The 14,425-nt window shown below is 40.1% G+C and overlaps 1 protein-coding gene across 1 annotated transcript in view; it reads left to right on the forward strand.

Annotated features, from left to right (window-relative positions):
• The window catches only part of MYO3A (myosin IIIA), a gene marked incomplete at both ends in the record, with an annotated part of 172,565 nt that overhangs the window by 59,854 nt on the left and 98,286 nt on the right, over positions 1–14,425 (forward strand). Inside the window, 5 exons of the mRNA XM_080717187.1 lie at positions 1,798–1,897; positions 3,961–4,077; positions 5,769–5,873; positions 5,979–6,062; positions 11,134–11,336. Of these exons, the coding sequence (XP_080573313.1) occupies positions 1,798–1,897; positions 3,961–4,077; positions 5,769–5,873; positions 5,979–6,062; positions 11,134–11,336 (609 nt within the window). The remainder of the gene's footprint in view (positions 1–1,797; positions 1,898–3,960; positions 4,078–5,768; positions 5,874–5,978; positions 6,063–11,133; positions 11,337–14,425) is intronic.

The raw sequence follows: 14,425 nt of genomic DNA on the forward strand, positions 1-14,425 counted from the left end.
ATTGTCCCAGCACCATATGTTGAAGGGACATTACTATCCTAGAAAATGTACCATCTTGCAACCTGGTAAAAGGACTAAGACCAGAACACACATGAGTGGCCCAGATGACTAAGACTAGATCACACTTGAGTGGCCGAAATGACTTACCCAAAATATTTATCATGAAGGATGATTAGAATTATCCCAGGAGGTTAAAAGTGGTGATAGGTGAGGTGGACTATAAAAAATGAAGTTTTATCACACAGCTGGAGCTGAAGAGGAAATAAAAACAAAGGGCCACGTTGACCCAACCCTGGCCATCACATGGGAGAGGTAAGCCTCTACCACTGAGCTACATCCGCAGCCACAGAAGATTTAATTTTTAAGCAACAAGTCAACATTAAAGTTTTCTGAAGGAAAAACTGGGAATGGATCAACCACATGATCCAGCTCTACCCCTCCTGGGTTTCTTTACAAAGGGACTGAAATCAGAAAATACAACAGTATTTGCATATCCATGTTCATAGCAACACAATTCACAATAGCTAGATTATGGTACCAATCTAGGTGTACAGCAACAGATGAATGGATTACAAAATTATGGGATATCCACACAATGGAATTCTACTCAGCAAGAAAGAACAAAATTTTGTCATTTGCAGGAAAATGATGGGCCTAGAAAACGTTATGCTATGTGAGATTATCCAGTCGCAGAAAGCAAAGGGTCAAATGTTTTCTCTCATATACAGAACCTAGGGAGTAATTAGGATTCAGATAATGAAGGAGAAACCCCAGAGGAGCTAGGGCAGTGGTCTAGGAGAAGAGGGAAAGGGAAAGGGAAGATTAATGATGGAATCACTTCCATCTTCATCGACATTACATGTATGTGTGAGAATACCAATGCTGATCTTAATACCCTGATGGGGAAGGAGAGGAGAGAGGAGGGAGTGAGGGAAAGCCCACTAAGTGCTGTGTGCCTGTGTGTCAGTATCACTACGACCTGCATTATAATGTGAGACTATAATGCACCAATCAATGCATGATAATAAAATACATAAAACTATAAAAACAAAATAGAAAAACAATTCTGAAGGAATGCCATGGTTCCTAGTACTCCTCATAATCTATTTATTCTTCCCCATTTATGCCAATGGAAAAATCCAGATGCTTAAAATATACCCCAAAATAAGCACCAAAAATATGATCCTTCTCAAAATAAACTGGATATCCAGAAAAGTTTAAGCGAACCGTCTCATTTATCTTAGCAACTTTTCTAGCCTTTGGGCTGTGTCAAGATCTGTGTCAAGATCTTTTTGAAAGTAAGTGAAATGTTCCACTTTGAAAATGAACTTTATGACACCTGAAATCAATTTTTGCGCCCATTTAGTCTTTGGAAAATTATAATGTGGTATATTTAAATTATTTTGCTGGATTATAATTTTAAATCTCGCCATACTTGGACCCCCAGTGACCTAACACTACCACAGACAAAACTGGAAATATAATAAATTTGAGTCCTTCAGACTTATCACTTCGTAACAGATTGAATTAGAGACAGGGGGATTTAAATCTTTATGCAATTAAGGATAGTTCTTGAGAGAAGTTGTGGCCCTTGGATCATTCATAAAAAATGTTTTCTGTGTCACATTTTTCCCAATGGAGAAGAAGCAACAAAGAGTGAAAAGGAAACTTGTTAGGATGCTCCCTGGGATGCTGTCACTGAATTAGTGAACGGTGTCATAGGGGTTCTGGGTCTTGGGTATACTTCTGCTCTGATCAGCAGCAAGTTCTTAAATCAGAAATGGTTTTGCTCCACAGACATGAACGTATTCACACCAAGAAAGGTAACTTCAACAGATCGCTAATGTCCTATCTGAAGGATGTGGATGACTTGGCAACCCTAGAAGTTTTGGATGAGGTAAGAATTAAGTTTCATTATAATTATGGATTCTAGACTTTATTTGTATTTTTAGAAGCAAAGTGAACAGGGGATTTTTTTAATGTGTGTGTGTGTGTGTTGTGTGTGTGTGTGTGTGTGTTGTGTGTGTGTGTGTGTCTGTGTGTGTGTGTGTGTGTGTGTGTGTTGCTAAGAAATGAACAACCCAGGGACATTCCACCTCTGAACTATACCCCAGCCCTTTTTATTTTTTATTTGAAAACAGGACCCCACTAAGTTGCTAAAGCTGGCTTTGAATGTGCAATCTCCTGTCTCAGCCTGTCAAGTCCTGGGATTTCAGGCATGCACCTCCACGTCCGGCTCTGAATAGCATTTGTAAGTCTTATTTTAGCTCTGTCTCTTAACTTCCTGATTATCTCTTTCATTTTAAATTTTAGGAACTAGAACTAAGATTTTGAGATCTTTCCAGCCTAATGACATTTTTTGATGCTCAAATAACAAACCAATCATGAGTTGTTAGACCACAGGTTTTTAAAATATATATATATATATATAGTGTGTAAACAACTCAAGTGCTTCAACAAAATAATCTCTCTGAAACATCAACATCTTAGAATCAAATAGCATGTTTATTTTATCTTTTTATTTTCATTTTTATTTTTTGCGGGTATGGGGATGGAATCCAGGGGCATTTGACCTCCGAGCTACACCCCCTGCCCTCTTTTTTATTCTTCATTTTGAAATAGGGTCTCACCAAGTTGCAAAAGGAGCTGTTTAAATTCAGACATTGCCAATACCTTTCTGAATCCTTGCATATCAAATTTTTCAGCTAGGTGTGGTGGTACACGTCTGTAATTCCAGTACTTGGGAGGCTGAGACAGGAAGATTGCAGGTTTGAAATCGGCTCCACCAACTTCACAAGAGCCTGTTTCCAAATAAAAAATAGGAGTGAGGGTGTAGCTCAGAGGTGGGATGCCCCTAGGTTCAATCCCTAGCACCACAAAAAAAAAAAAAAAAAAATTAGTGATTTAAATTCCTAGGCTTGTGGATCATAAAGTTTCATTGGTTATGTTGCTAATCAATATATTAATGTATTAAATACTATATGTTTCTTTTTATTATCTGTGTCATATTTCTGTTTCTTTTTTCATATATTAAAAATGATTTTTGGTATTAAAATTAATGCATAAACTCACATGACTTATCAACTATGGAAGTTCTCTAAATTTTTCACTCTACCTCATAGGGCCAAATATCTAAACAAAAGATGAGGATAGTCCACAAAATCATCAAATCACTTTGATTTAGAATAAATACATATTTGTCATATTTTCTCTGCTGTTTTCTAGTGTTCTTTAACTCCATTAATTGCATGTGCTTGTTGCATTGAGAGCTCTATCACAAACATATTACACATTATACATTAGTGAATATACTAAGCATACAATATGTGACAATATATATATATGTTATATGCTGTTACAGTATATTGTTATAACACTATATCACACAGGTTATATGCACACCATGCCTACATTCATATGTAATAATGTATACATACATTATGCATGTCTGTTATATAATGCTATGGGTTGTGTTTTATATGGTGGGTGTGGCATACAATAGATAGCACACAAATATTACTTTGGAAAATGCAGCTCACAACAGTGACGTTCTGTGGCTCTCAAAGACCAGAGCAAGTGCCACTGCGTGAGCGACAAAAGATCTGAGGCCGCAGTGCTTGTTCTCAGTGTTTCTAACTACTCCTTAGTCCAGATTCCAGGTGTTTTATTTCTTACTATTTATTTTTGAACTGCATTTGACCACAAATGATTTTAAGACAAAGAAGTTACTTTTAGCCGGGCATGGTGGCACACGCACACTTACAATCCCTGCGCTTGGGAGGCAGAGACAGGAGGATCGCGCAGGTTCGAAGCCAGCCGCGCTGGCTTAAGAGACCCTATTTCCAAATAAAAATATAAAAAATAGGTGTCTGGGAGTGTAGCCTGGAGGTAGAAGGGCTTCCAGGAACCCCAGTACCACCAAAAAAAAGAAAAGAAGAAGTTGCTTTTACTTTGTTGCAGAATACAGTCTCGGAGCAGCTGGAGAAGTGTTACTCCAGAGATCAGATCTATATCTACGTGGGAGACATACTCCTTGCTCTCAACCCTTTTCAGAATCTGGGTCTCTATTCTACAAAGGTATGTATTGTAGCTTGTATTCGCTGACTTTGTACAAAGAGCTGTACTCTTCAGATTTTTATTTGAATGGATGCCAATAAAAAATTTGCACAGCACTTTGAATAAAGGTATATGGTGATTGTTAAAGCATAGGAAAAGTAGATGAATTGGTGCATTATAATCACACGTCTTGATGCAGTTCAGATCACAGAGGCAGGCGTGAACAGAGTCCTCAGTGAGTCCTGCCCGGTTCCCACCCCGCGCCCGCTCCCGCCTGACCTTCCTGTGCGCAACACAGACTGGCTCCCATAAGTTTGTGCGTGTACATCATGTCTAGTTGCAGTGTTTGGTTTTACTTTTCCAAAAAGCGTGTGTCAGAATGTCAGTGGCATCCACTTACAGCAGTACATAGCGGATCACTAACCAGGTGTCCAAAGTAACCTGTGTACTTAATGTCTGCCTCTGAACCATGCACTGAAGAGTCAAATTAAAACTACATTGTTTCTACATGTAATACATACTCAGTGGCTGCAAAACTTGTCGTCATGAGTTTAAGGTTTCCTTTTGACGTATTTATTAGCTTTATTACTATCACACAATGTGTGTTTTATGAGTATTTAATTATCAATTATCCAACCCCCTGATGGATTAAATATAGAATTAAACTCTGTTGTTTTTCATTTTTAATTGGACCCCTTCTGCTTTTGGTCTTCATGTACACTAGAAAATTTTTGACATTATACCTAATAGTTGTTTTTATAAGTGAAAAGTCTATATCTGTGACCTTCGATCACCAAGATGTATAAGCCTTGACTAGGTTACAGAAGAAGTCTGAGGGTAGTATCATTTCTCTTCCAATTAACTGAGTGATCTCGTACAAATCAAACAAGAAAATATAGGGTAAATGAGGTAAAAGGAAAAATGGAATAGGCAACATGTCAGATGTTGTTATACCCAAGGAGTAATCAACAAAATGATACCTGTCTCATTTATAAAACATTTTTATTATTGCCGGGCGTGGTGGCGCACGCTTGTAATCCCCGCGCTTGGGAGGCAGAGACAGGAGGATCGCGCAGGTTCGAAGCCAGCCGCGCGCGCTTCGCTTATGAGACCCTGTTTCCAAATAAAAAAATATAAAAAATAGGTCTGGGAGTGTAGCCCGGAGGTAGAAGGGCTACCAGGAACCCCAGTACCACCAAAAAAAAAAAAAAAAATTTTATTTAAACAAAAATAATATTTTGAAGCCTTAAACTCTGCTTTAGAATGATATGCTCAGTCTCTTCAATATTACTGCCCATAATATTGATATTATATCATCTTATGTCATACCATATTCCTGGGGTATTTAATGTCAGGTTTTTATTTTACACAATCATGCGTGACTTGTGTATGTGTGTAATGTTTTATTGGCATGACATGGTATTTTGATTTGTATTTTGCATTAAAAATTAGAATGATGTCTGTAAGTAATCTAGTCCTTAAATAAAAAGCAGAAAATAAAGCTAAAGAATTTCCTAAAAACCTATTTTTTAAGCTTAAGCAATTTTATTATTACAAAGATGGAAAGATATAAATAGATTAAAGCATTGCATTAAAGGAATAAATGCATGTTGTAAATAGGAAATAAGTTACTGAAGTTTTTGGACATAGAACAGTTTTTATACCAATAATCTTCTGACCCAATTAGATCCACCTATTTCATTGTCCTTCAGCACTCTAGACTCTACATTGGAGCTCGGAGGACTGCCAACCCTCCTCACGTGTTTGCGATGGCCGACGTGGGCTATCAGTCTATGGTCACATACAATTCAGACCAGGTGAGGCGAGTCTCATCACACTCGGAAGCTCCCGCCTTAGTTTCTCCTGTGCTGTGTGAGTCTCGTTGGACGCAGTGCCCTCAGTTTCCATTTCCCCCTCTGCAGTGCATCATTATTTCTGGAGAAAGTGGTGCCGGGAAGACGGAGAGCGCCCATCTTTTAGTTCAACAGCTGACTGTGCTTGGAAAGGTACACTTCATTTTTCCCCTGTTCTAACAAGTATTTATGTTCCAGAACCTTGTATAACTGGTTAGATTAACACTCACTAATTTCCACATTTAATAATGTCCAGAAAATGGGACACAGTTATGATCTTTGGAGAATAAAATAGAGGATATCTCTTTTCTCCATTTTCTCACTCTTATTAGATGAGCATTCATAAATGTGAATTTCACATTTATAGCACGTTAAAATAGAATCACAAAATTTTTAGCGATTTAAAGTAGTCATTGTACAAAAATCAGGTATATTCATATATGCATATGTTAGCGATTATTAATTACAAATTGAAGCTTAAAAAGTACCACTTACAAAAGCCTCAAAAATACATGATCTATACAAGATCTCGCTGAATATGGTGGTGCACACTTGTAATCTCCTCATTTGGGAGGCTAAGACAGGAAGATCAGGAATCATGGACTGCCTCAGCTACTTAGTGGGGCCCTCTGCAACTCAGTGAGACCCTGTTTTCAAATAAAAAATAAAAAATAGACCTGGGGGTGTAGCTCAGAGGTAGAATGCCCCTGGGTTCAACCCCCAGTACTGAAAAAATAATACATGATCTAGATAGATTTAAATCTAACAAAATATATGCAGGGTTTATATCCTGAAAACTTGAAAAAATGGTTTAAAAAAATCTAAGAACTAGTAAATATAGAGATATATCATATCTATGGATTAAACTACTCACTATTAGTAAGGTGTCACTATTACACAAATTGATCGATGCAATTTCAGTAAAAATCTCAGAAGGATGTTGCTTGGTCAGTAAATAAGAAAATAATCTTAACAAATTGCTGGTGCTCATACCAAAAAAATGAACTTTGATATAGATCTCAGGCATAAAAAATAGGGGAAAAAAAAACCTCAAAATGGATCATAGGTCTAAATATAAAAACAACAATTCTAAAACTTCCTTCCATGAGGCAAGGCCGCTACTGAGGCCTCCGAGGCTGCCTAGGGGTTAGGAGCCTGCCGAGGGGTTAGGCCGGTGCTGTGGCCAGCGAGGCTGGGATCGGAGCCTGCCGTGAGGTAAGGTCAGTGCTGGGGCCTCCGAGGCCGGGATCGGAGCCAGCCGAGGGGTTAGGCCAGTGTGGGGGCCAGTGAGGCCAGAATCGGGGCCTCCCATGAGGCAAGGCCACTGCTTGAGCCAGCGAGGTCTGGATCAGTCCACCAGGTAGCCAGGCCACTACTGGGGCTGTCAAGAGTGGGATCGGGCCGGGCATGGTGGCGCACGCTTGTAATCCCTGCACTTCGGAGACAGACAGGAGGATCGCGCAGGTTCAAAGCCAGCTTTGCTGGCTTAAGAGACCCTGTTTCCACATAAAAAAGTAAAAAAAATAGGTCTGGGAGTGTAGCCCGTGGGAGTGTAGCCCGGAGGTAGATAGAAGGGCTTCCAGGAACCCCAGTACCACCCCAAAAAAAAGAGTGGCATTGGTACTTGCAACGCGGAATGCACAGAGAAATATTTCAGAAAATAAAAACCAGATGCTTCCCCTAATCAGCAATAACTAGGAGGAAAGGGGCAACAGGAAGAGGTCGAGCTATAGAAAGGGCCCTATCAGAGGGTATGGAATAGGGGAGGATGAAGCCTCTTTAAAAAGCAGGAGGTACATAAACATATGTATCAAAGTTAATCACCAAACAAGCATGGGATCAAGGGAGGGGGAGGGGCTGGATGAGGGCTAATTGGATGATGTGTGCTTGTATATCCTCTCAAGTCTTGTATTCCAATGTGATATATGATTACAATGCACCAATAAAAATAAATTTAAAAAAGACTTGAAAAAAGTTCTAAAACTTCTAGAAGAAAACCTAGCAAAAGTTCTAGGTGATCCTGACTTAGTCAAAGAATTGTTAGATGCAGCACAATACACAGAATTCATAGAAGGGAAAATGGGATTTGAGCAAAACCAAGAATTTCTCATCTCAAATGTCACTGACAAGCAAGTGAACGGAGGAGCCATGGCCTCGGAGGGAAGGTTTGCAGGTCGCAAAGCTAGTTAAGTTGTCTCTACAGTATATGGGGAAAGCACTTAAACTCAATATTAATAAACCCAAAGGCAGGAAATGGACAAAAAATGTGAATAGGAACTTCACCAAAGATATGTCGATGGCAAAGAAGTGGAAAGTTTTCAACCTAAGTAGACATGTGGGAAATGCAAATTAAAAGCATGGTTAAACACCATTATACACTAATTAAACTATGTAAAAATTGATTTTAAAATCCAGACACAGTGCTAGAAAGAATAAGAAACACTTGGGATTCTCATGTATTACTACTAAGAAGGCAAAGTGGTGCAAACACTTTGAAAAACAGTTTGGATGTTTCTTCTAAAGTTAAACTACATTTACCATACAGCTTAGCCATCTTATTATTTTTCCATAAAAAATGAAACCCATGTTTACACAAAAGCCTGTAGATACATATTTATAGGGACTTCATTAATAAGTTATAGACAGTAGGAACTATAAAACTAGAGCAGAAACAAACTATAGTAGATCCATAAAATGGAATATTACTTAGCAATAAAAAAGTAAAACTTTAACACAAATGAGGAATCTCAGGGGATCAACCTCAGATGCATTATAGTAAGTCAAAGAAGCCAGATTCAAAAGACTAACATACTATAAAACTTAATTTATATGCCATTCTTACAATTTAAAATGATAGGAACACACAAAAAAATCCAGTTCACTAATTACCAGGAACTGGAAATAAAAGAAGAGGTTGATCACCAAAGGCCAAAAGATAATTTTCAAGGTTGAATGAATTGTTCTATGTGTAGATTATTGTGGAGATTAATTAATTGTATTTTTAAAATTAAAAGAGTTTTTGAAGACTCTCAGAGCCCTATACTATAAAGAGTGAATCTTACTGTATGTAAATTATACATTAACTTTTATAAAAGAAAAAATCTAAGATACTTTGATTTTCTAATAAAGCCCTTAAAATAAGAATATTCTCTCATTAAACTAATTGCTAAAAAATAATATGCAACTTATTCTTGTAAAAAATTATTATAATCTATCTAGTTATAATTAGAGATGTGTTAAAAACTTTTACCAACACTGTGATTACGGGAATCATGAGTTATGAGTTGCTGGTGGGTACAAAGCCAGGTCCATTCTCTCTATAAAAGGGCGAGGGTTGCTGGGTGTGGTGGTGCACACCGTAATCCCAGTACTTGGGAGGTTGGGACAGGAAGATCACAGATTAGTGGCCAGCCTCAGCAATTTAGTGAGACCCCGTTTCAAAATAAAAAATAAGGTAGGGCTGCAGTGATAAGTTAAAAGAAGTACGTCCTTTCGTTCAATCCCCATACCACCAAAATATAATAATAAAAAAAGATAGGGTGGCTGAATGTAAAACCACTACTTAATTGAGTCTAATTCATTTCCAAAATGATACCATAGAATGAACAGAGAAAGCCCGTGTTCTTTTTACAAGAGTTGGCTGGTTTTAATGTCTTCTATTAGCTGTGTTGGTAGGCAGTAGAAGTTGGCTTTGCTGACTGGGTTGATATATCCTCGACTTGCTGGGCCGATGGCCCTGGGGGACTGGATGAGCCTAAAGAGGCCAGGAAGATGTCGCTGCCCCAAGGCCAGCAGCCTTTCTTGCCCATCAACTCCCTCTCCGTTTTTCTAGGATATATATGAGTCTAAAAGGTTGAAGTTTTTAATAAGATGTAATTTGGTATAGGCAGTTCTCCGCTGTTACTTAGTGGGTCCCTGGTGTTTAGTAAAGTTGGATGGAGGTGTCATCTCACCTTTGCATGCAGAACCAGCCCAAACAACATTTTAGAAGAACCAGCGTTGTTCTCCTATGCTCTCCTCTCCTCTCTTGCCTCTGTCAGAAGACGCTCGAGGTCCTTAGAGAGCTTCCAAGCCTCACCGATTTTTCCCTCTAGTCCATTCAAATTCTAGAGTAGACCATGTTCCAGAAATAGCCACTGTGCCTTCCCCCATGTTACAGTGTCCATACTTTGGCACCGCTGACCTCAGTGAGACAGTACAGTCTGAGCCCGACAGCAATCTCCTTGGGAAAATTACTGCCAAGAGGTAAAGGCCTGGGAGCAGGAGGGTGGACGAGCCTTTCTAAAAGTTGCTGCCTGTTAACCCCAGGACCCTCTCACTTGGTAGGATTTCAGGTAACATGGTAAAGAAGAGAAACAAACCCCCAAGGCTTGTTGGAAGGGGTAGGAAAACAAAGGAGCCATGTATGGGCTCGTGGCCTAGACTGGAGTCCATCCTTTCTAGCCACAATTCTGAACCACTTTGGGTCACAATTCCCTCCACTTCTGAATTCTTTTACTGTCTTAGTTTTGGGTTTGGCAGCTTCTGGGGAAACCAGGGAAGTGGTTCTAGTTTTAGGGAAGATTTGGATGGGAGCCTGGAACAGTAGAATAGAAAGAACAAAATTAAATGTACCTTGGTACACATAGATGGCTTGTAGGTTGAATTGGTAAGCCAGGCATCGCGCAGAACTGTATTTGAATAGAAAAGTATAGAATATCTCTTCATCCCGTTTATATCTTTTTTTCCTACTAATTTTTAAAAACTTTTTATCAGTGCATTGTAGTCATATATCTTATTTACCTCTTTTTTTTTTTTTTTTTTTTTTTAGAAAGAAAGTGAGTAAAGGCACTATGGGAGGGAGAATATAGACCAGCTTCTAACATCTGGCACACTACCAAGAATATGCTCTTGGAATCTGTTTTTTGTTTTATTGTTTTGTGGTGTGTGTGTGTGTGTGTGTGTGTGTGTGTGTGTGTGTGTGTGTTACTGGGAACTGGACCCAAGGTATTCTACTAGCTTTACCTCCAGCCCTATTTTATTTTTTATTTTTGAAACAGGGCCTCACTAAATTAAGGAGGGTCTCACTAAATCAAAGAGGATCTCACTAAGTTAAGTACGGTCTCACTAAGTTACTGTGCTCTACGATTTTTGTGTCTACATAAAGTACTTGTCAAAGAACAGATATTATTGAAAAACTTACTTTTTATGCTTTTAAAATATATTTTCACATCTTTCTCCTTAGGCTAATAACAGAACCCTACAAGAAAAAATTTTACAAGTGAACAACTTGGTAGAAGCCTTTGGCAATGCCTGTACCATTATAAATGACAATTCTAGCCGATTTGGAAAATACTTAGAAATGAAATTTACCTCTTCTGGAGTTGTAGTGGGAGCACAGATTTCTGAATACCTCCTGGAGAAATCCCGAGTTATCCACCAAGCTATGTAAGTTCGAGTCGGATGTCTTCTACTGCTATTTTAATGGTGAAAGGTCTTTCTCCTTCAATGAGATTTCGTTGATAGCCTGCCGTGAGCAGGGTCCTTGATGTGATATCTACTACTTAGGTCTTGTGTTTACAGATGTCCTCTGGAGTTCTTACTTGTTTTAATATTTGCTATTATAAGCAATTGTTCATCATCACCACAAAATATCCCTTGGCTTTTCACGTGTGTATGTGTGTGGTGCTAGAGATTGAACCCAGGGGCATTCTGCCTCTGAGCTACAGCCCCCTAGCCTAATCTTGTATTCTTTATTTTGAAACAGGGTCTCACGAAGTTGCAGAGGGCTTCACTAAGTAGCTGAGGCTGTCTGCAAACCCGGATCCTCCTGTCTCAGCCTCCTAAGTACTGAGATTACAAGCATGTGATATCATAGCAGGCTCTGGCTTGTGTGTGTGTGTGTGTGTGTGTGTGTGTGTGTGTGTGTGTGTGTGTAACTAGAGATCGAACCCAGGGACATTCTACTTCTGAGCTATACCCCCAGCCCTTTGTATTTGGGGTTTGGAAACAGGATTTTGCTAGGTTGCTGAAAGTCCCAATATGTTGTTAAACCTGCAGTCCTCCTGCCTCCCAAGTACTGATTACAGGTGTGCGCCACCATGCCTGACCCCTTGTGGGATCCTAAAGAGCCTTATGGGACCCCTAGAGATGCTGCGCCCTGGTGTGCATGTGACTGGAACCCGTCTATTTCATGTCTGTTTACCTCAGTTTCTCATCTTTAAGATGTGAATAGCCTTAGCACTACCTAACAAGGAAATGCTGTGGTAAAGCATTCAGCACAATGAGTAAAGGACCCCGTAAGTTTAACCCATAAGAACAGTGTCGATGGTTGTAAAAATAGAAGTAACATCTAGCACAGACCTGGACCACAGAAGATGCTCATTGACGGCTTCTATTACTGATGTGTCAGGACCCCAAACCCAAGGGATATTGAGTGTCCTTGTCGTCCATACCTACAGGGACCTTGGGGGCTTAGGCAGATGGAGAGAATCAACTGGTCCCCAAAACTACTTGTTCTGCTCTCAAAGTCGTGTGAACCTCTCAGACTTCTGGGGGAAGGATGACCTAGAATAGCCTACTCGTATCTAGATGGGATCACCACCTTCCAGTGTCAAGGGACATTGCTCACAGCATGTTCTGCGGAGTGAACATCACTCAATAGAGTATTGTGTACACGGTAACCTCCAGAGTCATGCAGGCTGGGGTGGGTTTGCAGACACACACACACACACACACACACACACACACACACACAGCTCTTGACTATTGAAATACTGCAGAACATATTCTTAAAAAGAGCACAAAATTCAGTGTGGGTGATCCTCAAAAGAATGGGAATGAACCCATCAAATAAGCCAGCCATACCCACTCCAGGGTATCTACCTAAAGGGACTGAAACCAGACTACTACAGTAAGACTACTGTGTTTAAAGGATTATATTTAAGGCATAGTTTGCATTAAGCTTTTCCCCTGGATAACTAAGGAACTATTTTTTGTTTTGCTACACTGTTTATTGGGAGGAAAATAATCCAAGTCCCAAATTCACAATCAGGTTAAAACACAAGCCAGTTATAACTTGAGCACAACAGATACCTGATCATTGGTAATAAAACAATTTTTTCCATTTCTACATCTATTTTTTCTTTTACTTAATTCAAATTGCCTTTTTTCATTCTAGAGAAGCTGATTATGACCTTTGTCAATGCAAATACCAGACACGCAGTCATTATCCGTAGCCACAGTTTTAAAAATTATATATTTAAATGGACTGTATCAATCAGGGTTATTACTAAAGAAAGGAACAAGTTCAAAGGGTTTAACTGAAAAACCTATTTGCCAAGGTAGATTGGACATCAAAGAATCCAGAATGAATGGTAAAATGCCCCCGCACCAGATAGATGAGAAATCATTTGTACTCACAGGGCTACAGGACAGAGTGGGGACACCCCCAGAGGCTGCGAGGGCTGCCGCTGGCCAGGGCTGGCCTGTCTGTCCTTTGCCTTAGAGAAAGGCAGCATCTGAGGGTAAAGGATGGAGGCAGACACCCCACTCTCCCCTCCTCCTCCCTCCAGGCCCTCCATGTGCTTCCTAGAGACAAGGCCAAGAGGAAACCAGAGAGCGGCAGAGCTCGGATGCAAAGTCTAAGGCAGAGCAAGGATGAAAACACTGGAGGATGGATCTAGGACAGGAGGAACACGAGCAGACACATTTTTATGAATTTATACTCTTTTAAGAGAGGCGATGCTTTTCTTGTCCAGCTGCCCCTTGTCCATCCCATCCCACTGCGGTCTCTGACCCCACTTATTTTTCGATGATCTCTCTCATGGCGGCGCCGTTACAACTGAAGATTTCCATAATTTTCTAAATGTAGGTGATTTCAAAGAAGAAACATTCCTAAAGAGGCTACTTCATTTCGAGAAGAAAGTGAGCGTACTGAAGGCGATCCTGGCTAATTCTCGTAAACGTAAATTATAGCTGTTTCTGCGGCCGTTTTGTCCTGTTACGAGCACGTAGTTGGGCGAGCATTGATTGCGTTTCTGTCCCTTACCAGCCCTCACAGCTCTCAGAGTCATAAACAAAGTGGCAGGCACGGTGCTCTCTACTGCAAAGGGAAGGGAAATATATTTATGGAACAATTACCCCATGTCAAGCACTGTGCTAAACACCTTATGGCTGTTATGATTTTTAATCCTTATGGTTGGGCAACAGGGTCTTATCCACGAGGAGACTAAGAGAATTGTATTAAGTTGCCTTCATGTCAAAAAGCTAGCAAGTGGCTGGGCTGGAGTTGACATCCTCGTCTCTCTGGTGCCGTAGCCCAGCATTTATTCACCCGTGCATTCCTCCATTTGACAAATTGTGTGGCTACTGTGTGCAGAGTGCAGGTGTAGAGCCAGACTAGAGAGCTCCCTGGGCAAAGCACCCGGAGTCTCCTAAGAAGCCTGCGTGCGCACCCCGCCGCAAAGCTCACGCATCACTCGCCAGTCTCCAGTCTCTTAGGAAAGCAGGAAAAGAGTCTGGCTGCTAAGAATGAG

Source organism: Muscardinus avellanarius, assembly GCF_963383645.1.
Source record: "Muscardinus avellanarius genome assembly, chromosome: 20".
Lineage (NCBI taxonomy): Eukaryota > Metazoa > Chordata > Mammalia > Rodentia > Gliridae > Muscardinus > Muscardinus avellanarius.